This window comes from Trichomycterus rosablanca, chromosome 8 (genome assembly GCF_030014385.1).
Source record: "Trichomycterus rosablanca isolate fTriRos1 chromosome 8, fTriRos1.hap1, whole genome shotgun sequence".
In the NCBI taxonomy this organism is placed as follows: Eukaryota; Metazoa; Chordata; class Actinopteri; order Siluriformes; family Trichomycteridae; genus Trichomycterus; species Trichomycterus rosablanca.
Window position 1 is genome coordinate 5893927 of NC_085995.1, and position 25444 is coordinate 5919370.

General features: G+C 40.2%; 1 protein-coding gene across 1 annotated transcript in view; it reads left to right on the forward strand.

Moving 5' to 3' along the window:
- The first annotated feature begins 563 nt into the window (after positions 1 to 563).
- The window catches only part of gabra4 (gamma-aminobutyric acid type A receptor subunit alpha4), a 31472-nt gene continuing 6591 nt past the window's right edge, over positions 564 to 25444 (forward strand). Inside the window, exons 1-7 of the mRNA XM_063000954.1 lie at positions 564 to 658; positions 860 to 978; positions 6765 to 6832; positions 7781 to 8001; positions 8692 to 8774; positions 16563 to 16697; positions 20558 to 20710. Of these exons, the coding sequence (XP_062857024.1) occupies positions 564 to 658; positions 860 to 978; positions 6765 to 6832; positions 7781 to 8001; positions 8692 to 8774; positions 16563 to 16697; positions 20558 to 20710 (874 nt within the window). The remainder of the gene's footprint in view (positions 659 to 859; positions 979 to 6764; positions 6833 to 7780; positions 8002 to 8691; positions 8775 to 16562; positions 16698 to 20557; positions 20711 to 25444) is intronic.

Below are 25444 nucleotides of genomic sequence, written 5' to 3' on the forward strand. Positions count from 1 at the left end.
GACTTGTCTTGCTATACAGTGTTGCCAGATTGAGTTTTTTACCTCCCAGATGAACTGTTTTTTTTATTATAGTGGTCTGAAGAAAAGTACTGGAATTATAAATCTAATTAATCAGGATCACACTTTGGGTGGGTTTATAATGACTGTGGTTGCTTCTGAATGCTGAAACCACTAGAAGCAGTAGCTCCAATCTGGCAGCCCTGTGCGCTCACTTCGCTGCCTTATGCGTCCTTTCTTAGTATCTGCTTGAAGCACTGCGGACTCACATCCCAGTTTTTGCGCGGAGAATTTCGCTCTGGAAACAAGTCAACATTTCGTTCTTCTGTGGACACAAGAATGGGCTTATACACAGCTACGGAAGCTACATCGTTTTGCATTTGGATGTATTTTTATGGGAAAGAAACTGGACTATAAACGGATGCTGTTCCTCACTGTCCATCGATAGATTCGATGTGATGGTATTGGCGCATTTGCGCGGGTGTTCCTTTATTCTTCTCCATCTCGCCTGCTACCTTTCCCCAGGACAGGCCATTTGGAAAATGTAAAGGGGCTTGAAGTATGGCATGCAAAAGATGTTCCTGGCCAAGAAGGAGACGGTGATTGCAATGTACCCTACTTATATTTCCACTTTCTTCTACTTTCTGTGCGTTACGGCTTGGTGAGTTCCATACGCGTTACGCACACGTATCTACTCTGTGCGCTGTGGTTTGTCTCTATAACATCGAGGCGCACACATCTGGTCTAATATTAAGTAATTTGTTGTTAAAGTTAACAAATCTAACATTAGTTCATGTCGATTTTGTACTGTATGGGTGCGCGCTTGTGTGCTTAACGCGCGCTTTGTCTCCACTGTTTGCAGCATTAGAATAATCTCTGGCCACGTGAAGAGGGATGACAAGTTATACCCCGAAAATTTCACCCGGATCCTGGATCAATTATTGGAGGGCTATGACAACAGACTGAGACCTGGATTCGGGGGTATGTATCAAACACGCAAAGCATTGCGCGCATTTATCAGTAAAATTAGTATATAAGTATAGAAAGTTTAATTTAATGAAAATGTGAAAGATTTAAGACTGACGGAACTTTGTTTTTTTAAAGAGGGTTCAAAATCTTTATAAAGTCTAGCAATTTGGAAATGATTACTTAAATATTGTTACAGTATAACTAGTTGTATGTGCACCGTTAGATCATTGTAAAAGGAACATGTGTGTCGTTTCAGAACAGTGCAGAGATCAAAACAGAATTCTGAGTCTGAGTTTATAAATGTTACAGTTCCTTAAACGTTTAGTTTTAAAATATTGTGTCTGTTAAGTTTATACAACAGTGCTGCATCATAATTAGTTGAAAGAAAATAATGTAAAGAGCACCACTGTGTGTAACAGTATATTGTGACATTACAGTGTTACAGTACACAATAAATTTCTTCTGAATATTGTTACATAACGTTCATAAACGTTCCAGCAACCTTGCAGCACAGTTTAGCTGTTAGAAGTTGTGTAAGCAATGTAATAGACATTAAGAAGCAAGCTGTTGTGACCTCATGGTTTCGGTATACTGCACAAAACAATGGGTAGCACTGTAGCCTCACAGAGAGTAGGTCATGGGTTCGATTGCTAGGTGGAGCAGTTTGGGTGCTTTCTGTGCTTTCTGTTCTCTCTGTGTCTGTGTGGGTTTCCTCTGGGAGCTCCGGTTTCCTCCCACAATCCAAAGACATGTACATTCAGTGAATTAAGGTGCAAAATTACTCGTGACTTGAGTTAATGAATCATGTGCGACCTGTCCTGTCATAAATGTGACCAAAGTGTTTGTTATTTCAAAAAAGAACCCTTTCAGAAAATGCTTAAAGTCTAAGAATTATTTTTTTGTAAAAGCAATACAGTTTAAGGAGTGCTTAAAATTTATTTGACAATATTCACGTAGATTTCCATGTGAAGTCCTCGTGAATAATAACATGAACATTCATTTCATTCAATTTGTTGGAAACATTTTATGTTTAACACATTTGTGATCATGTGAACTACATAGTATGTAGGACTAATTCAAAACCATCAACCATTTAAACAATTAACAAAGAACCAATGATGGTTGAGTATTATCACATTTTTGTAGACTTGTTCTACTGTTAGGTGCATAAATCAGCAGTGCAGGAATAACTAAACTCCTAGTGTGTTCTCCTAAACTAACAGAAATGACATGGAACTGAAGCTCATTTATTACAGCATAATCTAAATTAAGAGCGCTGATGTTTGTGTGAAGCACGAGCTGTCAAGCTTTTTTTGAAAGGTCTGTGTTAGATGGAAGCCTTTACATATACAGTTCTCGCTGACTTTCATTATGTAATCGTGCTGAAAATCTGTTTAATGCGCTGTTGGTGCAGGAATTAGTGCAGATGTCTTATTTAACGTGCTTGTGGAAGCAACATATTTGCATTTTGATCAGATATGCGTCAGTAGTTTTAGTGTTTTTAACCAGAGCTGTTGTGCTGATTTACTTCATGAATTTTTGAAGAGCTTGATCTTTTGGTGTGTGTGTGTTTGTATGTGTGTGTGTGTGTGTGTGTGTGTGTGTGTGTGTGAATAGACTATGACCGGTCTAGGGAAGCTTCATATTATAATTGATTTTAGCAGTTTTTTTCTCCCCACTGTAATCTGATCTGCGTACTGTTGCTGTAGATGAGTCTGTTTTTGTTTAATGAAATGCATGATAACACTTAAGCCTTAAGTGTGTGTGTGTGTGTGTGTGTGTGTGTGTGTGTTGTATGTAGTAGCCCACCTTCACCTGATTAGCACACTACTCTATAGTGCATTCACGAACTCAGTGCACCTGATCAATTCTGAACAATATATTGTGTACATCTGGATTTCAAACAATGCAATAGGAGCAGAATGTTCATCCAGCTGTTTCATCTAATAATACAATAAAATAATTGTGATTGAGGGCGGCACGGTGGCTCGGTGGGTAGCACTGTCATCTCACAGCAAGAAGGTTCGATCCCCATGTGGGGCGGTCTGGGTCCTTTCTGTGTGGAGTTTGCATGTTCTCCCTGTGTCTGCGTGGGTTTCCTCCAGGAGCTCCGGTTTCCTCCCACATGCAGTCAGGTAATTGGAGACACTGAATTGCCCTATAGGTGAATGGGTGTGTGTGTGTGTGTGTGTGCGTCTGCCCTGCGATGGACTGGCGCCCCGTCCAGGGTGTTACTGTGTGCCTTGCGTCCATTGAAAAGCTGGGATAGGCTCCAGCGACCCTAACTGGATAAGCGGTTAAGAAAGTGAGTGAGTGAGTGAGGAATTGTGATTGATGGAGGGATAGATTAGTTGGCACAGTTTTTACTTACATTAGAGATTACCAGGCATTGGGTATTACCAATTACTGGCACAGTTTGGTGATTTCCCTGCTGTCCTACTGTACTGAACCTGTTTATTATCGGATTAGTTGATTTAGGTGTGTTTGAGCAGGAAAATGACAAAACTGCTGTACTCTGGCCCTTTTAGACCAGAAGCCATGCATTCAGACAACCCAAATAACTGCAAACCAACATAACGTGAGCAAGAAATTGCTATTTTGTGTCGGAATTAACCTTCTAGACTAGGTTTATACATCCTAACTGACCACTTTATCAGGTACATACAGTGTATCACAAAAGTGAGTACACCCCTCACATTTCTGCAGATATTTAAGTATATCTTTTCATGGGACAACACTGACAAAATGACACTTTGACACAATGAAAAGTAGTCTGTGTGCAGCTTATATAACAGTGTAAATTTATTCTTCCCTCAAAATAACTCAATATACAGCCATTAATGTCTAAACCACCGGCAACAAAAGTGAGTACACCCCTTAGTGAAAGTTCCTGAAGTGTCAATATTTTGTGTGGCCACCATTATTTCCCAGAACTGCCTTAACTCTCCTGGGCATGGAGTTTACCAGAGCTTCACAGGTTGCCACTGGAATGCTTTTCCACTCCTCCATGATGACATCACGGAGCTGGCGGATATTCGAGACTTTGCGCTCCTCCACCTTCCGCTTGAGGATGCCCCAAAGATGTTCTATTGGGTTTAGGTCTGGAGACATGCTTGGCCAGTCCATCACCTTTACCCTCAGCCTCTTCAATAAAGCAGTGGTCGTCTTAGAGGTGTGTTTGGGGTCATTATCATGCTGGAACACTGCCCTGCGACCCAGTTTCCGGAGGGAGGGGATCATGCTCTGCTTCAGTATTTCACAGTACATATTGGAGTTCATGTGTCCCTCAATGAAATGTAACTCCCCAACACCTGCTGCACTCATGCAGCCCCAGACCATGGCATTCCCACCACCATGCTTGACTGTAGGCATGACACACTTATCTTTGTACTCCTCACCTGATTGCCGCCACTCATGCTTGAGACCATCTGAACCAAACAAATTAATCTTGGTCTCATCAGACCATAGGACATGGTTCCAGTAATCCATGTCCTTTGTTGACATGTCTTCAGCAAACTGTTTGCGGGCTTTCTTGTGTAGAGACTTCAGAAAAGGCTTCCTTCTGGGGTGACAGCAATGCAGACCAATTTGATGTAGTGTGCGGCGTATGGTCTGAGCACTGCCAGGCTGACCCCCCACCTTTTCAATCTCTGCAGCAATGCTGACAGCACTCCTGCGCCTATCTTTCCAAGACAGCAGTTGGATGTGACGCTGAGCACGTGCACTCAGCTTCTTTGGACGACCAACGCGAGGTCTGTTCTGAGTGGACCCTGCTCTTTTAAAACGCTGGATGATCTTGGCCACTGTGCTGCAGCTCAGTTTCAGGGTGTTGGCAATCTTCTTGTAGCCTTGGCCATCTTCATGTAGCGCAACAATTCGTCTTTTAAGATCCTCAGAGAGTTCTTTGCCATGAGGTGCCATGTTGGAACTTTCAGTGACCAGTATGAGAGAGTGTGAGAGCTGTACTACTAAATTGAACACACCTGCTCCCTATGCACACCTGAGACCTAGTAACACTAACAAATCACATGACATTTTGGAGGGAAAATGACAAGCAGTGCTCAATTTGGACATTTAGGGGTGTAGTCTCTTAGGGGTGTACTCACTTTTGTTGCCGGTGGTTTAGACATTAATGGCTGTATATTGAGTTATTTTGAGGGAAGAATAAATTTACACTGTTATATAAGCTGCACACAGACTACTTTTCATTGTGTCAAAGTGTCATTTTGTCAGTGTTGTCCCATGAAAAGATATACTTAAATATCTGCAGAAATGTGAGGGGTGTACTCACTTTTGTGATACACTGTATGTACTGTAGCAGTGCAATACATTAATCATACTTGAATTATTGGAATTGGAATGGGTGGCACGGTGGTGCAGTAGCACTCTTTCCTCACAGCAAGAAGGGCCTGTGTTTGATTCCCAAGCTGGATGGCCAAGGTCCTTTCTGTGTGGAGATGCATGTTCTCACTGTGTTCGTGTTGGTTTCCCTCAGGTGCTCCAGTTTCCTCTGATAAGTCCAAAGACATCCAGTCGGGTTAATTAGAGCTACTAAAATTGCCCTGTGTGTTTGAGTGTGTGCCCTGTGATGGACTGGTGACCTGTCCATGGTGTTTCCTGCTTTTTACCCAATACATCAGACCCACTGTGCCCTATACAATGAATAAATTAATTCAACAATATGATAATAGTACTTAATGGTGGATTTAAACTGCAAACACAAAGTGTCAGTTTAATAACACTGTGTGAATAACTGTGAAGAGCACTTTGAGCACTGCAAAGTTTTCCACACGTCATGAATGAGGCATTTGAGCATAAACACCATAAGTACTAGCACAGCAAAACCGAGGTAGTGGGGGAAGTGGGGAGGTTGGGAGGGCAGAAGAACATATGGGCAGTTTTAATTTGCATACCATGTATATTCATACATCCTGGCACTTTATTAGGGCTAAGGTGTGGAGCGTTTAGCTGTTTGTAGTTTTTCTTTCTCCCTAGCATTAAAATATACTGAGGAATAAGTTATTTTACATTATTTGAATGCTTAGTTTACACAGAATATTCTAGGTTATTGATTTATGTGGTAGTTAGAATATCTAGATTACAATCTAAGGGTTACTAAGCTCCCTGTTTTTCATTTATGCCAAAAAAAAGCTATTATCTAGAGTTTTATTCTGTGTACGTTACATGATACTGAACTATGAACTAAAAATACACTGATCAGTCATAACATTAAAACCACGTCCTTGTTTCTACACTCACTGTCCATTTTATCAGCTCCACTTACCATATGGAAGCACTTTGCAGTTCTTACAGTGACTGTAGTCCATCTATTTCTCTACATACCTTTTTAGCCTGCTTTCACCCTGTTCTTCAATGGTCAGGACCACCACAGAGTAGGTATTATTTGGGTGGTGGATCATTCTCAGCACTGCAGTGACACTGACATGGTGGTGGTGTGTTAGTGTGTGTTGTGCTGGAATGAGTGGATAAGACACAGCAGCGCTGCTGGAGTTTCTAAATACCATGTCCACTCACTGTCCACTTTATTACACACTCCTACCTAGTTGGTCCACCTTGTAGACGTAAAGTCAGAGACCATCGCTCATCTATTGCTGCTGTTTGAGTTGGTCATCTTCTAGACCTTCATCAGTGGTCACAGGACGCTGCCCATGGGACGCTGTTGGCTGGATAATATTTGGTTGGTGGACTACACCAACTACAACTACAATCCTTATAGACATGCTTTACATTAACCTGGCATACATGTAAAATAGCTCATTTTGTCTCTCCCCTGACAGGTCCGGTGACTGAGGTGAAGACCGATATCTATGTCACCAGTTTTGGACCAGTGTCTGATGTGGAAATGGTATGTAACATCAACATCAACATATGTGTTTGGGTTCTTGTGTTTATTCTGGTGCTGAAATTTATCTGCAGAGAATAATGTATATGAATAAATAATTTACTTTATTAGGAACACCAGTACACAAGCTTATTCATCTTATTAGCCAGCCATGTAACTTTAGGGAAACATTTTCAGAAAAATGAAGCAAATTTAGCACGCAATGTTTGTCCCTGCGGTGATAAAGCAGCTCCAGATTTACTCATATTTCATTCTGATTTAAATTGTTAGACCAGGAATAATGATGCCATAATTTCAGTATTAAGAAAGAAAAAAAAACAGACCATTATCTATCATTAGTTATACATCACCTTGTTTATATTGCTACATTGACTACTGATATATCTATTTTTATCCTAATTAATAAAGATATATTGATATTTGCGTCGCATTTGTTTCACAGAATGGACAAGATGGTCAATGTTTAACAGTAAAGTCATTCACCTCCACGGCAGTGTGGGTATCACACAATACCAGGGTCCTGGGGATCTGGGTTTGAACCTTTAGGACACTTGTGTGGACTCTGGCATGTTCTTTTCATGTCCATGTGGGTTTCCTTTAGCTACTCTAGTTCTACAATAATGCAAAGGGTGGACTGGTCACTAATAAGTAAGTGAGTAGCTGCATGTGTGATGCCAGGCACTGTATTGCCTGCCTGAGGTGTTTTCCAGCCTTGCTGCATCTGTTTTCAGGTGGTACCTGACCCACCCTTATCCTGACCAAAAGTAGAGCTTAATAAAAGTAGAAATCTGCAAGATGTTTGTTTTGAGGGGTCAAACAATCAACTTTTAGCACAGGCATTTTTGCTGATCACAAGCAGTCATGCACCATCTGCTGTAGATGTCTGTAAATGTCATTAATTATATTCATTTAAGCTCGTGTCTGGTTGTGTTGCTTGTTCATGTTTTTCAGGAGTACACAATTGACGTGTTTTTCCGACAGAAGTGGGTGGACAGGAGACTTAGGTACGAGGGGCCGATCGAGATTCTTCGGCTAAACAACCTGATGGTGACCAAAGTCTGGACCCCCGACACTTTCTTCAGAAATGGCAAAAGATCTGTCGCTCACAACATTACCGCCCCAAACAAACTCTTCCGCATCATGAAGAATGGCACAATTCTTTACACGATGAGGTACAATAATTATACAACATACAGTATATAGTAATAAAGAAAACTGACAAATGTGCTAGCTCACCACTGCTGAGATCCTAGTCTTTTGAGTTAAATCTCAACGGGTCTATCTACCTGGTCATGCGTCAAAGAGGCACAATTGGCCATCCCAGAGAGAGGAAGGTCAATGGTGTACCTCACTGCTGCTGCAAATTCGGCCTCTACTCGCTGGCCGAGGCACATGCACACAGAATGGCAGAGTGTATTAGCTAATCATTTTTTTAAATTTATTTTAATTTTTTTAATAATTGCATTATGCTGGTTATGGACACTTTAGGTCCACTTTTCCACGGGAAACAGTGGGTGCAAGGCAGGAATACCCTGGACAGGGTTGCTGTCTATCGCAGTGCCTCAGCCTAGGGTATTTAGTACACAAGCAGCTATAAAAATTAGCTAAATAATAACCTGATTACTGGACTAAAATCCAGGTGTATTTATTTACGTATACTATAACAAACGTACTTTAAAATAGCACAGAACAGCTACATAACCAACTGCATAATCAAACTTTCAAAATCCAGTAAAATAAATATTAATAGCTACTGCTAAGCATAGGTATTGTAAAATAATATGCATCAATTAGCCAAAATGTCTTTAAATCAGATGTGTTTCTGGGCTTATGTGTTTGCTGGTATGTGTTTTGCTGCACAGGCTAACAATCAGTGCAGAATGTCCAATGAAGCTTGTGAATTTCCCGATGGACGGTCATTCCTGCCCACTCAAGTTTGGCAGCTGTAAGTTTGCTAATTGTTTATGTATGTGTTTTGTAGTAGGTCTGAATTAAGTTTACAGTTGGTGTCAATGTCTTGCAATTTAAATCACTGATTAGTACAGATGAAAGAGTTTACATTACAAATGCTAATATTGTTTAAAAGCAAGACATCTTTGTTTGGTTTCATACAAAAGGAACAAGCGTTTGCCTTATCTTAACCATTAGAGGCTGGCATATGCACAATTTGTATTTTGTAGCGATCTCTTTAACTCTCTAAAACATTAGTAGATAAGAACAAACTTAATTCAGTCATAGCCAATTAGAACTTATCTCTCTTTTATTGCTGCCACCATGCCCACCCCCCTGTCGAGGAGAGCCAAGACTGTCACCACCCCCTCTGACACATGCACTGATCACTTCAATTCACCTGCCAGGGACGAGGTCTCACAGAGCACAGTTTCATTACATGCTTTTGGAACAAAATGTACAAGAAGCTCACGTTCAGGTGTCCACAGACTTTTGACCATATAGTCTAAATTATTATGGATGTGTTGATAAACATGAGATTTCATTCTCATTAGAATGGCTTTGGAAGATTAAAACACATACTCAGGGCACCTTTTTAATTTGCTTGGGGAGGGTAGAACATTGTGGTGTTGGGGGTTGGGTGTTTGCCATATATAGTAAGACTCCAAACTACACTAGAAGAAGAAAATCGTTTAATAAGCAGAGAGGAAAGAATGTAGAAATAAAAAGCAAACTGTGCACAAATATTTTACTCTGGATGATGGTGGGTGAATTAACTGCTTTTGCTGGCACTGATTTAAATGCTGTTTTGTGGAGTCATAATTACTTGACTACTTAAATGCTGTGTACCCTGGGCTGGGTTTAGTTCTGTTCCAGATTCACAATGTATAAAGTGATAATGTGTAGCATTTATCATAACTGACAAAGGTATGACTGGAAATATTCATGGACACAAATAACCCAGCTCTACTTGGGGAAAAAATGGCAACCTCTGAGATGTAAATGACACACATATATTTCTTTAAATTTTAAATGAGTTGCCCAGAAAAGCTTGGTTAATAATTAAGGCCATATCTAATTCACGGCTGTGAAAATTGCATCACAGACCGTGAAATGAGCTTTTTCTGTGTAATATGCAATTTGCTGTGAAATAAAAAAATTAGGGTTTGTGTTTAGCAATTTAATGTTTTTCATTCGCATAGCATTCAAGTGCCTCACGTTTACCGGTTAATTTGCACTACGAGGCGGTCCTAGTTTAACCAAGGCTTCTTTAGAGTTTGCTGAGTTTATAAAGTAAGAAATAAACTGTACATAGACAAATGACTGGGAGCATAACACTGGCCTATTCTTTTGAGGCTACAGAGCGGCTAATCTCAATGTGATCACGTGTGTAGAGAAGCACACTTTATTGAATTCCCAAAGAGACAAAATGAACTCAATATGTAAACACATACATTAAACACTGTCAGCACAGAAAAGTCTCTTACACTAACAATCCTACGGAAATTTAGTTAGCAATCGGTTAGTCAAAATGTCCAATATGTCAAAGTCTAAAGCAGCTAAAAGCACTTAAGGATGCAAAGTATGCAAAACTTATGTACATATATAAATATATTTATGCTCTGTGGTGGGAACAGTTTGTTAAATGTCCATTCTTGTTTCAACATGAATGTTTACAAAAAATTGAAGACTTTGGTATAAAAAGAACTCCACTGGCTTTTGCCATAATAAACACCTCTGGAGGGCAAGACTGTACATTCAATGGGGAACAAATACAAAGGCACACTCCAAAACTTTGTGGAAAGCCTTGTAGAGTGTAGTTTGTTTACATCCACAAGTAAAAGTCCAACAAAAGGGAGACATATTGTTGTCAAAGGTTTTGGAAGGGGATGATCAATAAATTCATCTATATTACATTTACATTTTCAGCATTTAGCAGATGCTTTGATCCAAAGCAACTTACAGTACTGTGACAGTATACAGTACAGTCTAAGCAAGGGCCCAACAGTGGCAACCTGGCAGTAATTGGACTTGTACCACCAACCTTTTGATTGCTAGTCCAATACCTTAACCACTAGGCTACAACTGCCCTATATTAGTTAAGAAGTTGAGATCACAGTGGCTCATATTTAGAGGCACCAATTTGATGCAGAACCAGACTAACATCGTTCCACCCCATAAAACAGCCCTGATTTTTATAGCTGTTCCCTTACAATTTTTTTTTTCGTTTGCAATGTGTAACAATGTGATTCAGCTCCTCTAATTACTTTTCTTTCCCTGTGTGAGATATTTTTCAAAATTAGATCTGTACAAAGAATTACTCTATCAGCACCAGCCTTTATGGTGGCCGGTCAGCAAAAAAGGAAACTTAAAAAGCTGAGAAGAAAGCTAATCTCAGATCGAGGAATCCTTGGTTGGTGTGCAGCGGAGCGTTTTTATCATCGCAAGCCGAGAAAAAGATGCAGAGATAAAATTAGTCCATGAGTTAGAGAAAAAAAACTTTACTGGAGAGCGGCTTTTCAGTGCCCCTCCCTCTGGTGCCCACTTTTTTTACAGTGTGACATTGTGGAGTGCTACACTCAAGCGTTTTTTTTTTGCAAAGGAGGTTTCATCTTGATTCGGGAGAATAGTTAACCTGACTGGCTTTGTTGGCCTGAGGGAAAGCAGGCAGATAGGGAGCCGATGGGATCCTGCAGAGCTGAGAAGGTCACTATGGTTTTTTGCATTGTCCTGACCCCCTCCTTCCCAGAAACACTCATCTCCACACTGACATTTTAGTGCATAATTTTATTTTAACCCTTTTAATGTATTGCATTTCTGTTTTCACTGTTTGACAGCTTTTGGAACCTATACATCGATGAGCAAAAACATCAGAACCACCTCACAATGTAACAATTGTGCACGTCACCATCAGGGATATAAAGTCTTGTACTGATGGTAGTTACTCATAGAACACATGTATAATGCAGCAGATATGATCAGGTATTAAGAATTAAGTGAGGACCAAATTTTTAAATCCAAATGACTGGGTTGAAGTTTTTCCAAAATAACAAGGGGTGCTGATAGGCAGCTATGGTGTGTACCCACCATCAGTGGCCAAGACTCAGAAGAACAACTGTTTAAATTGCATATCTTTTTAATACTGGTGATGAGATGCCCGTGTCACAATACACAGTGCGTTGAATCCTTGTGTGTAGTCGCAGACCAGTCAGAGTGGCTATGTTAACTCCTGACCACTGTCAAAGCACCAGTCCTGGCTTCTCTTCATTGGCTTCCAGTGATTTTAGGGTATTATTGCTGGTTTATATTGCTTATATTGCTGGTTTTTAAAGCCTTAAATGGGATGGCACCATCATACCTTGCAGAACTTTTGTTCAGATTCCTCTGAAAGCCTCAAGGTCCGGTACCCGAATGCTTTTGGAAACACCAAGGTCTAAGATCAGAGCAGAGGTGATCGAGCCTTTGCAGTAGCTGCTCAGATATTGTGTAACAACTTGCCTTCCCAGATTGGGGCTGCACAATCACTGTTTTTAAGTCAGTGCTGAAGACACATGTTTTCACTTTGGTGTTTAACACTGGTTGAGGATGGCTGCTCAGGTGGCGCAGCGGTAAAACACGCTATCACACCAGAGCCGGGATTTCGAATACATCGTATCCGGCTGGCAATTGGCTGTTGTTCATAGGGTAGGACAAGCCAGATAGGGACTCCTCATAACTGATGCAATTACGACCTCTGCTGGCTGGTTGATGCCGTCTGCACAGAGTCGAGGGATAATGCTGATCAGGGTGTGGCTCTCAGTGCACAAAGCTGATCGGCATATGAACTCACCTTGTGCAGGTGAAAAGATGTAGTCAGCTACTGCGCATGTGTCGGAGGGGGCGTGTGACAGTCTTGCTCTCCTCAATTGGGGTGGGGGTCAGCTACAGTGGAGAGGAAGCATAATGCAATTGGGTATAATTGGAAGCACTAAAATCGGAAGAAAATGCATAAAAAAACACTGGTTGAGGGGTGTAGCGATTGTAATTAATAGTTTTAATATGTGTTTTGTTTTGGGAACCATGGTATTGTAAGTTATTATGTTACATAGTATCCTGAACCTGTAGAGCACTTTGGTCAACCACGGTTGTGTTTTAAGGTGATATATGAATAAACTTTGCCTTGCCTGGCTGCTGTTCATAGGGTAGGACAAGCCAGATAGGGACTCCTCATAACTGAGCCAATTACAACCTCTGCTGGCTGGTTGATGGCGTCTGCACAGAGTTGAGGAATAATGCTGATCAGGGTGTGACTCTCCATGCACAAAGCTGATCAGCATATGAACTCGCCCCGATGCAGTCGGCTACTGTGCACGTGTCGGAGGGGCGGAGGGGAGTGTGACAATGCAATTGGGTATAATTGGACGCACTAATATTGGGAGAAAATGCATAAAAAAAACACCGGTTGAGGGGTGTAGAGATTGTAATTAATAGTTTTAATATGTGTTTTGTTTTGGGAACCATGGTACTGTAAGACTGGATTTATTTGTATCCTTGGCAGTTTTTATGTTACATAGTATCCTGAACCTGTACAGCACTTTGGTCAACCACAGTGTTTTAGGGAGCTATATAAATAAACTTTGCCTTGCCTTGCCTTTCCTTGCCTTACCCACAGCGGTGAATCTGGCATTAGAATTGGCCTTAGGAGCAATGAAAGAAATTTGACTGGTCCAACAAATCCTGATCCAAGATCATGTTTAAGGACCTTCTGGTAATGTTTCCACCCTTCCTTACTGCTTGAAGCCAATGTGCAATCCAAAAAATGAAGTTTTAATACGTGTTAAATTAGACACCAGTTTTTTTATTTTGTTTATAGTAAATGGCCAAAAGTATGTATGTCTTTCACACATCATCGCAAGAGTGTTTATAAATGAAAACGTGTAAAGGGGTTCAGTGAAAATTGTATACTGGAAATAGCTTGACTGGGTTCAGTGAAAATTGTATACTGGAAATAGCTCGACCGGGTTCAGTGAAAATTGTATACTGGAAATAGCTCGACTGGGTTAAGTAAAAATTGTATACTGGAAATAGCTCGACCGGGTTCAGTGAAAATTGTATACTGGAAATAGCTCGACTGGGTTAAGTAAAAATTGTATACTGGAAATAGCTCGACCGGGTTCAGTGAAAATTGTATACTGGAAATAGCTCGACTATCAGTGTAAAAGGGGTTTCAACTTTCATTTTTGTCCTTTGATTTTCCTCATCCATTCCTTTACTGTTACTATTTTAAACCTCTTTAGCCTCTAAATGCACAGAGACATAACCCATGGTGCCGGCAGGTGTGTTGTTTCTCTTGAGCAGTGTGTATTCTCAGCTCTATATCACACTACTCTAGTGATTTTGAAAGGAAGAGAAAGAGAGAGAGAAAATAGCAAGAGATGAAGACAGAAAGAAAGAGATGGGGGTGAGAATGAGTGTGAAACAAAAAAGCTGGAGGGTCTCAAAGGAGGACAGGGGAATTGGGACTGCAGAAACTGGCAGGCAGTCCTATCAGACCGACATCTACTCAGACCTCGTTTGGCTCTTGATGTATACAAAAATACTCCAGTGGATTGGGTTCATGAGCTGATCCTGTTTTACAGTACTGCTCATTTCAGTCCTGTTTCTGTATGAGTATTTGCACTGTGCAATGCAGTGCTGAAGGTAAACCCCTCGTCCAAATTTAGATGGCAACTGACATGCTTTGCCACTGGCTGGTGAAAAGAAGATACTGATGAATTCAAATGTCAAAGAAGAATGTGCTAGTCTGTGGTCTTTCTTATACAATATAGATGCTGTGCATAAAGCAAAGGTTAAAAATGCAGTGGAGGGGGGCTTGGACACGGCACAGTGGCTTGATGGGTAGCACTGTCGCCTCACAGCAAGAAGGTCCTGGTTTTAATCTCCAGGTGGAAGGGTTTGAGTCTTTTCTGTGTAGAGTTTTCATGCTCTTCATGCTGTTCACAGTGGTTTCCTCTGGGTGCTCCGGTTTCCTTCCACAGTCCAAAGACATGCAGTCAGATTAATTGGAGATACAAAACTGCCATAGGTGTGACTGTGTGTGTGAATATGTGTATGTGTGTGTTTGCCCTGTGATGGACTGGCAACCTGTCTATGGTGTTTCCTACCTTTCGCCCAGTGAACTGTACCCACTTAACCCTGAATAGGATAAAGCCTGGTAAAGCAGACAATGAATGAACGAACAAACGAACAAACATAAAATGACAAGACTTTAAAGCACTTTTTTGTTCCTGCCATTGCTTACAAATTGCTCCAGATGTGAGGGTGGCGGCTGAAAAATGATTACGCTGTAGGCTATGTTACGCACAAGGAGGCACAAGACTGCCGTGAAGGAAAGACTTATGTCTAGAAGATGATCTAGAAGCCTCCTACCTCCTCAGTTCCTTGAAGCTCATTTAGAGAATGAGATGTCTTTAGAGATGGACAATTTCAAGCAATTTCCAGATCACAGAATTTAATCTGGGATGCCCTTTTAGGATTAAGTCCTCTGCTTATTTGCATACTGTTTTTCTGTGAGCCATGATAAGAAGAAGTGCCCTCAGTAACCTGATTGTAACCTATTATCCTGTCAAAAATGTTTCCTATATAATTGTTTATACATTAAAGGACTTTCAGAAAACACTGGTGCAGATACAGAATCTGAAGTATGGTAGTAGAATGTTAGGATAGTAGTAGCATATAACATCCTTGTTTAAGAAGTAAAAATGCTTTACCCAGGTATAAATACAAAAAGCACCATCACCACTGTTCACTCTCACCTTGACAGAATTTCAGTATAATGTAAGGGCCAGTGATGAAGTAATTGTGCATGGAATTTAATCGAATGGCTTCAGCACTGGTAAACACTAGTGTAACAATACAGTAAATATATAAAAACAGCAACTTCACACAGAAGCTCCACTTAACAAAATGATGCAGTTTTGGATGTGATGACTTAGGCTTGTTAGCTGTGTATTTGCTTTAGTCTGTCAGAATAAGAGTTTTCTACCCAACCAGTGTGTTAGCTTTAACTTTTAATCATTATTTTTCATTATTTTTACTGGCTTGCATTCAGGTGCAATACAACGCCACTCTTTGTATAATACCAACAACTAATACCAACTAACCAAAGAAAATGACTTCCAATGTGGGTTGGAATAGTGTTTTATCTAAATAATAACAAATATCCATTCAAAAAGAATCATAATGCTCAGTATGCACATTCTATTCATTTGACATGATCAGGTACAGTGGGTAGAGCTTTGGGCTATCAACTGAAGAGTTTAGAGTTTGAATCCCAGCTCTGTCTCACAGCCACTGTTGGGCCCTTGAGTAGGGCCCTTAACCCTGTCTGATCCAGGGGTGCCCTGCGAAAGAATTCCATTGTACTGTACACCTGTACATGTACGTATATATGCCAAAGACATTCTATTCTATTCTATGGACAGTTTTTATCTATACCCACACCAACATCTGAACAGATCAGCACTACTTTATCCTCCTTCCTTTTAAAGATGTCCACTTTTATTACTGACACACACATACACACCATGCATGTCCAGCCATCTCTCTCAAAATAACTGTGTTATTTCAAAATAATGGTATGACATTTAAACAGATCAGCACTCTTCCTTGACACGTTCTCTATTTTTCTCGGCATTTTGCCATTGCCTGGTGACACACACACACACACACACACACACACACACACACACACACACTGCATCCAATGCCAAACAATTCTCTAAAAATAACCATTGTCTTCCAGATGCTTATCCTAAGACTGAGATGATCTACACATGGACCAAAAACTCAGTGGAAGTTCCTCCTGAATCATCCAGTCTTGTACAGTATGATTTGATTGGACAAACTGTCTCCAGTGAAATGGTCAAATCTATAACAGGTAAACAAGCACACACTGAAAGTTAAATGACAAATTATTTCTAATTCTAAGTTTGACATGCTTCACTAATGTTATACAGTCAATGTTGTTAATAATTCCTTCCGAAATACTAAGATCTTGTACACTATAAGGACCAAAAGTTTGTGGACACCACTCCCTATAAAGCATTTAGGAGTTTTTAAATGATGTACAGGTATATAACAAAATATTAGGCAAAGAATAATTAGGCAGCATCCTAAATTACATAGTAATGCCAAATGTAGTAATTCAGAAAAGTAATGACTGTTTACTTACTGTACACACTTGCTAGTACTCTAGTTCTAAACACCAATAAAATCCAGCTAAATTAATCGAATTTGTCAAGATCAGAAAGTGGCCATACTTTACTTTGACAAAATTTGTAACAAAAAAGGAATTGATCACCAGAGTTGGGATTTAGAATACATTGTATCGAATCTCAGCTCTGCCATCCGGCTGGGCTGCGGCCACATGAACAGCGATTGTTCAGGGTGGGACAAGCCGGATGAGGGTTCCTCATAACTGGTGCAAATACGACCTCTGCTGGCTGATTGATGGCGCCTGCATATGAGTTGGGGAATTATGCTGATCAGGGTGTGGATCTCTTTGCACAAGGCTGATCTCACCTCATGCAGGTGAAAAGAGGCAGTCGGTACTGAGCATGTGTCGGAGGGGGCGTGTGTCAGTTGCGAAGCTCTTCAGTCAGAAAGTGGAGGGTTGTATCAGTAGAGGTGAAGCGAAACGCAATCAGGGTAATTTAGGAGAAAAATAGGGAAAAAAGGAATTGATTTCCAAGATTTTTATCAAATGTTAAAAAACCTTTTAAAATAAATGCAAGTCATATGAAACAGAAGCTACTTTAGTGGTGGCTTCAACATCACACCATCTTTGTAATATTTATATCTAGGGGCTAACAACATGCTTCACATCAACAGATGGTCCAAACAACACATTATGTCTATGAACCTTTTATTTTGGATAATGATAATGTTGAGTTATTTATAGCAGTAAGACTAATGATAATAAACCTGAAGCCATAAAACTTATTTAATGCAACTAAAGTCTATTATTATCTGTAAACAGTGTCTGAAAGAGTACTTAGCCTATAAAACTTCACATTGTACATGTCTAGAATAGTATGGTAAGTAAAGTTTGCCTTAATTGATTTAGAAATGTGTACATTGTGTCAAATTGAGAATAAAATAGCATTTTAGGTCACAATTACTAAATGAATATTTGGGGTAAAGAAGTAGCAGCATTGTTTTGAAATTAACACCTTGTTAACTCTTAAGCATGGGGGTGTGGATCTATTAGAATAGAATAAAACGTAGAATGCCCTTATTTGTCATATATACTGTACATATACAGTGTATCACAAAAGTGAGTACACCCCTCACATTTCTGCAAATATTTCATTATATCTTTTCATGGGACAACACTAAAGACATGAAACTTGGATATAACTTAGAGTAGTCAGTGTACAACTTGTATAGCAGTGTAGATTTACTGTCTTCTGAAAATAACTCAACACACAGCCATTAATGTCTAAATAGCTGGCAACATAAGTGAGTACACCCCACAGTGAACATGTCCAAATTGTGCCCAAATGTGTCGTTGTCCCTCCCTGGTGTCATGTGTCAAGGTCCCAGGTGTAAATGGGGAGCAGGGCTGTTAAATTTGGTGTTTTGGGTACAATTCTCTAATACTGGCCACTGGATATTCAACATGGCACCTCATGGCAAAGAACTCTCTAAGGATGTGAGAAATAGAATTGTTGCTCTCCACAAAGATGGCCTGGGCTATAAGAAGATTGCTAACACCCTGAAACTGAGCTACAGCATGGTGGCCAAGGTCATACAGCGGTTTTCCAGGACAGGTTCCACTCGGAACAGGCTTCGCCAGGGTCGACCAAAGAAGTTGAGTCCACGTGTTCGGCGTCATATCCAGAGGTTGGATTTAAAAAATAGACACATGAGTGCTGCCAGCATTGCTGCAGAGGTTGAAGACGTGGGAGGTCAGCCTGTCAGTGCTCAGACCATACGCCGCACACTGCAACAACTCGGTCTGCATGGTCGTCATCCCAGAAGGAAGCTGACGCACAAGAAAGCCTGCAAACAGTTTGCTGAAGACAAGCAGTCCAAGAACATGGATTACTGGAATGCCCTGTGGTCTGACGAGACCAAGATAAACTTGTTTGGCTCAGATGGTGTCCAGCATGTGTGGCGGCGCCCTGGTGAGAAGTACCAAGACAACTGTATCTTGCCTACAGTCAAGCATGGTGGTGGTAGCATCATGGTCTTGGGCTGCATGAGTGTTGCTGGCACTGGGGAGCTGCAGTTCATTGAGGGAAACATGAATTCCAACATGTACTGTGACATTCTGAAACAGAGCATGATCCCCTCCCTTCGAAAACTGGGCCTCATGGCAGTTTTCCAACAGGATAACGACCCCAAACACAACCTCCAAGATGACAACTGCCTTGCTGAGGAAGCTGAAGGTAAAGGTGATGGACTAAACCCAATTGAGCACCTGTGGCGCATCCTCAAGTGGAAGGTGGAGGAGTTCAAGGTGTCTAACATCCACCAGCTCCGTGATGTCATCATGGAGGAGTGGAAGAGGATTCCAGTAGCAACCTGTGCAGCTCTGGTGAATTCCATGCCCAGGAGGGTTAAGGCAGTGCTGGATAATAATGGTGGTCACACAAAATATCGACACTTTGGGCACAATTTGGACATGTTCACTGTGGGGTGTACTCACTTATGTTGCCAGCCATTTAGACATTAATGGCTGTGTGTTGAGTTATTTTCAGAAGACAGTAAATCTACACTGCTATACAAGTTGTACACTGACTACTCTAAGTTATATCCAAGTTTTATTTCTATAGTGTTGTCCCATGAAAAGATATAATAAAATATTTGCAGAAATGTGAGGGGTGTACTCACTTTTGTGATACACTGTACATACAAATATGTATGCATGAAATTCTTTTTTCACATATCCCAGCTGGTTTGGAAGCTGGGGTACAGCGCCCCTGGAGAAGAGAGGGTTTGGGGACCTTGCTCAAGCACCCAACAGTGGCTGCATGGCAGAGCTGGGATTCAAACTCTCAACCTTTCAACTGATAGTCCAAAGCTATGCTCACTAGGCTACCACTGTTATGTAATGCTGTTAAGTTGGGCAACAGACAGCAACAAGAAAGGATTCCACTAAATATCTGCAATTTGTATCACTAAAACAGTTAAAAAAAACTTAAGCTTAAAAGAGGTGGGCTTCTATAACAGGACGATCCGAACGTACCTCTAAATTTACAATGAACTGTTTAAAAAAGCACAAGCTGAAGTTTCTGGAATGGCCCCCTCAGTCCCCTGGTCACTGAAAATCTGTGGGTAATAGACCAAATAGGAAATCTGCCAAAGGAAGTGTTACTAACCAAGGGGTGCTCACACATTTGCACAGAACAGAAGAGGAAAATGATTGGGAGATATTTTTCATGCATTTTTCTTTTTTCCTTTTGTATTATTATTGAAATTACTGGAGGGAAACTTCTCATTTTAGAACTCACTAAAGCGTAAACTTTATCTTAAACATAGAGCACTTTGCTTCACAATACATTTTAATACAATTTTCAGTTACATAACATTATCCCAAAAACAGAATAACAACTTGCACCTTCCTACTTCTTATTACTCATTACACTGTGTTGCTTGATAATGTGTCTATTAAAATATTCGAGTGAATAACTCACTTACACCCCAGGCGCTTACATATTGCAGATATTTTCACCACGTTTATTGACCTAATTCAGACTAATAAACTGCTTCCTGTTTATCGCTGTCTTTCAGGTGAATACGTGGTGATGACTGTCTACTTTCACTTGAAACGGAAAATGGGCTACTTCATGATTCAGACATACATCCCCTGCATCATGACAGTAATCCTCTCCCAAGTGTCCTTCTGGATAAATAAGGAATCTGTGCCTGCCAGAACTGTCTTCGGTGAGTATTAATCACAAACCCGCTAAAAAGTTTTAGTCTCAAACTCCATTTTTACACAAAATGAAGGATTGGAAGGGAATTGAGAAGAAAGTGGTGCCTGCCTCACACATTACTTCAGTCATTCCTTTTCTTTCATTCTTAATCACAGTTTATTTTTAACCTGTTCATTCAAAGATGTGCTGCTTGTTTTTACCTTTTTAAAATCCAGTTTCATTATTTTTAGGTTTATCTGTACAACAGTAACATAATTGTTGTATATGAGTCTTGTTGGATGTATATAATTTGAGATTTTTTATACACCAGGCAGCCAAAACAACAGACCTAACCCCTAAAAATGTGCATAGTAATGCCTATTTTGTAACAAAAGTGCATGTCATGTCATGTAAATAAATAAAATGCCTTTGTTTTGTCATATATACATATACAGATTTACAGCATAATGAATTTTTGTTTTGAAAGCTGGGGTCAGAGTGCAGGGTCAGCCATTGTATGGCGCCCCTGGAGCCGAGAGGGTTAGGGGCCTTGTTTAAGGGCCCAACAGTGGCAGCATAGCAGAACCTTTTAACAAACTAACAACCTTTTAACTGATAGTCCAAAGCTTTACCCACTAGGCTACCACTGTACCCATAATACATTTTGGGCTGATGGTAGTTACAGGTTGAATGCATCAGGCATAAAGACCTGAGTAAATTTAATAAGGGTTAAATTGTTATGGTCATATGACTGGGTTGAAGATTTCAGAAGGAGCAAGGGGTGCTCACAGAGGGCCATGGTTAGCAGCCACCTACAGTGGTCCAAGGGGGGGGGGGCAAGCCACAAACCGCTGACAGGTTATTGGTCGGTTAAGAGGACATACAGGCTGCAGTGTCTGGTACAGACTAACAAAAGGCTACTGTGAAAGAAAAAAGCAGTGTTTATAACTTATGTATATATTTTTTAGTTAATTAGAAGGATTTTCTGACAAACTTGTAAAAGGTCTTGTGGACTTAATTGCATGAAGAATGGCAGTCAGATAAAATACCCCTACTGTAAAATATGATATCGGGAAGCATAAACTAATATAAATAATATAAATAATTTTGGAATTGGCAGCTTTGTAAGAATTGATGGAAAAATAAATGACACATGGTGCTAAGTAATGAGGTTTCCTCAGCTAGAAAATCGAAACTCATGAAAACACACTGTCAGACCAGCAGTGGAGTTGTTTAGACTGAGGAAAGCAGATGTCCTTGAATGGCCCTGTCCTGATATTGAACTCGTTGAACATATGTGGTGAGACCCAAGAGTTGCTGTGTGTCACCACTTCTCAGCTTACCTAGCAGGACTTTTTAGATTTATTAGTGGGCAAAATATTGTAAGATTAATATTTTATGTCACTGTGTGCTTGATTTTATGCATTGCATAAGCAATAAGTGTTTGTAAACAGACAAATCCTCCAAATACTTTTTCTTTTTGTTTCATTTTTACCCTTTACCTTTTACCCTTGGATCTGATTTCACTTGGACACACTGGGCAGGCAGGAATTCTCTGGACACAGCAGCAATCCATCACAGGGTTTCAGCAATCCCTCTTAGACATAGTCAATCATGTCTGTGTAGATGCCCGCCGGCTGTTAACACAGCTGATATTCAGTACCAGGGTCTCTAGCATAAAACAATACTGTGCCATCTGAGCCCTTGTTGGAAATGTAGAATGTTTTTTATTTTATTTGTTAGTTTGGGTTTTATTTCCTCAAAATAAAAGCTGGCCTCTTTGTCTGGTCATGTCCTCTCAAAGAAAAATGATTGATATTCCCTTCAGTATGGGCATATTTGGTCCTTACAGAGACCTAAATACATGGCCACACACATGTATATATACAGTATATACACACACACCCCTCGTGTGTCCTGCTACACTTTACCTGGGGCAGTCGTGAAGCTGAGAATAGCACGCTCTCATTCTTTGCTGGGAAAGTGTACCAATGACCCACCTTCAGATGCTTCCTCAAAGTGCGGTGTGGTTGGCGCTCCACTCATGAAATAGACATTAGACATTGAAAACAGACAGAGCACTAAAAACCTGTAATACACTATGTGTCTAGTTGTATTTGGACAACTGACCATGAGCTTGTTGGACATCCCTTTTAAAAAACAAATGGTGTTAAAATAGAGTGAGCTCTGTGTGATCTTTTCAGCTATAACAACCACTCTTCGGAGAAGGTTTCTTAAAGACTTAAAGACTTCTTAAAGACTTAAATCTACAGTATAACAGTATATCTGTAGGAATTTGTGGATATTTAGTAAAAACAGAATTTGTATGGCTGGGCACTGAATGTTGGTCAAGAAAGCATCAATTGATGTTCCGGTTCATTTCAAAGCTGTTCAGTGAGCATATATTTTTCTTTAAATAATTGATTTATTACACCTGTTAGCATTTAACACCTGTTAAAACACATGAAATCAACAATTATACATATACTTTTGTACATGTAGTGTATGTGTTTAATAGTGCAAGAGATATTTAATGGGGGCACAGTGTGGCATCGTCACTGTGTAATCTGCTTTTCTCAGAGCTGCTTTTCTTCAGTCTGTAAAGTCACGTTCAGTGATCTTAGCTGCATCGTGTCTGTTATGATCGCTCAGAGAATTGGTTTTGAGAAATGGGGCGTTTGGTTGATAATGAGACCTGAAATACATAATGACTCAATATGCTGATACATGTGTTTGTGTGTAGTCACGTCTCACTAATTTAAGCTGGAAATGTTTAGTGTCAGTTTACATTCTATACACTGAATCACTGCTGTACTTATTCCTCTGGCCTCATGCTGAACTCATCAGCATTTAATTTAGGGTTGTGATCTTATGCTCTCGTTATGATGCGCTGTGAGACGTTTTTAATCTCTGAACATTGCGTAACTACACATGCAACCACATAAGTGAAGAATCTGTTTGTAATTGTGAGACCATATTGAATGCAGGATCAGTCAGCGTTGCTACTCTTTGCTACTCGTGTTCTCTGTCATAAATGATGCTTTAAAGTCCTACATCAACAGAACACATTCATTTAACCATGTTCCCCTTTTGTACCAAGTTGGATTGTGGCCAGCTGGAAGTTAAATCTCTCTCACCATTGAAACCACCCCCACCCATGATTGATTGATGGAGAGCGCCCCCTCAGAAAGTCACACAGGTCATCGCTTCTTTTTACCTGACAAAGTATCACATGTGTAGAGCCACGCACTGCTATCCATGATCAACCCCCTCCCCCCCCAAAAATGTAGGCATCTAGACCAGACAGCAGGGGCCGCACTTTCATCAGTGACAAGGAATCTTGTTTCAACCATTGTCCCTCAACAGACATACAGCCAATCGTGTCTGTTTAGGTGTCCAGCCGGCTGATAGCAGAGAGCTTGAGATCTCAGCACTGGTGGGCTAGCATGTTTTACCCATATTCAACCACTTATCTTTTTGTCATTTAATAATACATGCAGGCAATGTATGCATTTTAAATTAACACACATAATGTCCTTGGAATTTGTGCTTATGAATATAATTAATGACAGGGACTTTGCAGATTTTGGAATAGGTGTAAATTAGCATGTAATAAGTCACACTTAAAGGTTTACACTATCCAATTGACATGTTCTGAACTGTTTTAACTTTCCTTACACAAAAGAAATGATAAAACCACAGCTGTTGTTCTATATTTTCATTATGTTTTGCTTGACCAAAAGATAAAGAGATTTTAGTTCATACTTGTATAAAACCTACAATAAAATTATGAATACACTATAATTTGTATAAAGGTTTTTAGGACAATAAAGCAGTGAGATTATAAGAACACCACTTGCCATATTACTTATATTACTTATCATGTATCAAGTATCATGTCCATATTTTTATGACTGGTGTGCAATTTTATGTGTACGTAGTGTTAGATAATTAAATAAGATTCTTCAGGGTGGCAATGTTTTGCCTAAAAACCACGTGACTACACAAGGAGGAAAAGAAATATCTTAAAACAACCTAAGGTTCGAAGGCTATTTTTCCATTTAAGAGGATCTGTGCTATCTGCTATGACATGCTGTGGGAGTAGAATCAGTCTATACTGGGTTATACTGGTTTGGATTAATGTGAGCAATGTAGTTGCTAACATGAATGGTTACTTGTTTAAACAATGCTAGCTTATATAGGGAAGTTACAGTGTTCCATACATTAGTCTTGCCATCCTACTATTGATGGATTTTAGATGGGACTCTTCTGGTCACTGTGATATTTTGACACTATTTAAATTTAACTGGGTGATTAACCTTCAGAGACAAATGACAGGCGAGTAGGGTAATGCTAATTACCCAGTGCAGTTTTGAAGCAGTCCAGTACCTTCTGTTTACGTAATGCCCTTGTTCTTTTGTAACGGACCGTTCACTAAGTGGCTGATGAAATTCATTTAGTGTGAGAGTACTTGTTACTGTGTGCTTCTGATTTACATCATTGTGTTTATGTGCTTGAATTTTGTTGTTATGTGGCTGCTTTGTATGAGCATCATAAATATTGTCTTCGTGTGTTCATCCAGTGGCTGCTGCAGTCGAGCCTGTGTGTACTGAACAATATGTTGAAGTGTGTAGGAGGAGATGGGCGATGTTGGCTGCGTTTGTGAGTGTGTTTGTGTGTGTGTGTGTGTGTGTGTGTGAGAGAGAGAGAGAGAGAGAGAGAGAGAGAGAGAGATATTAGATCAGAATCTAGCACACTCGAT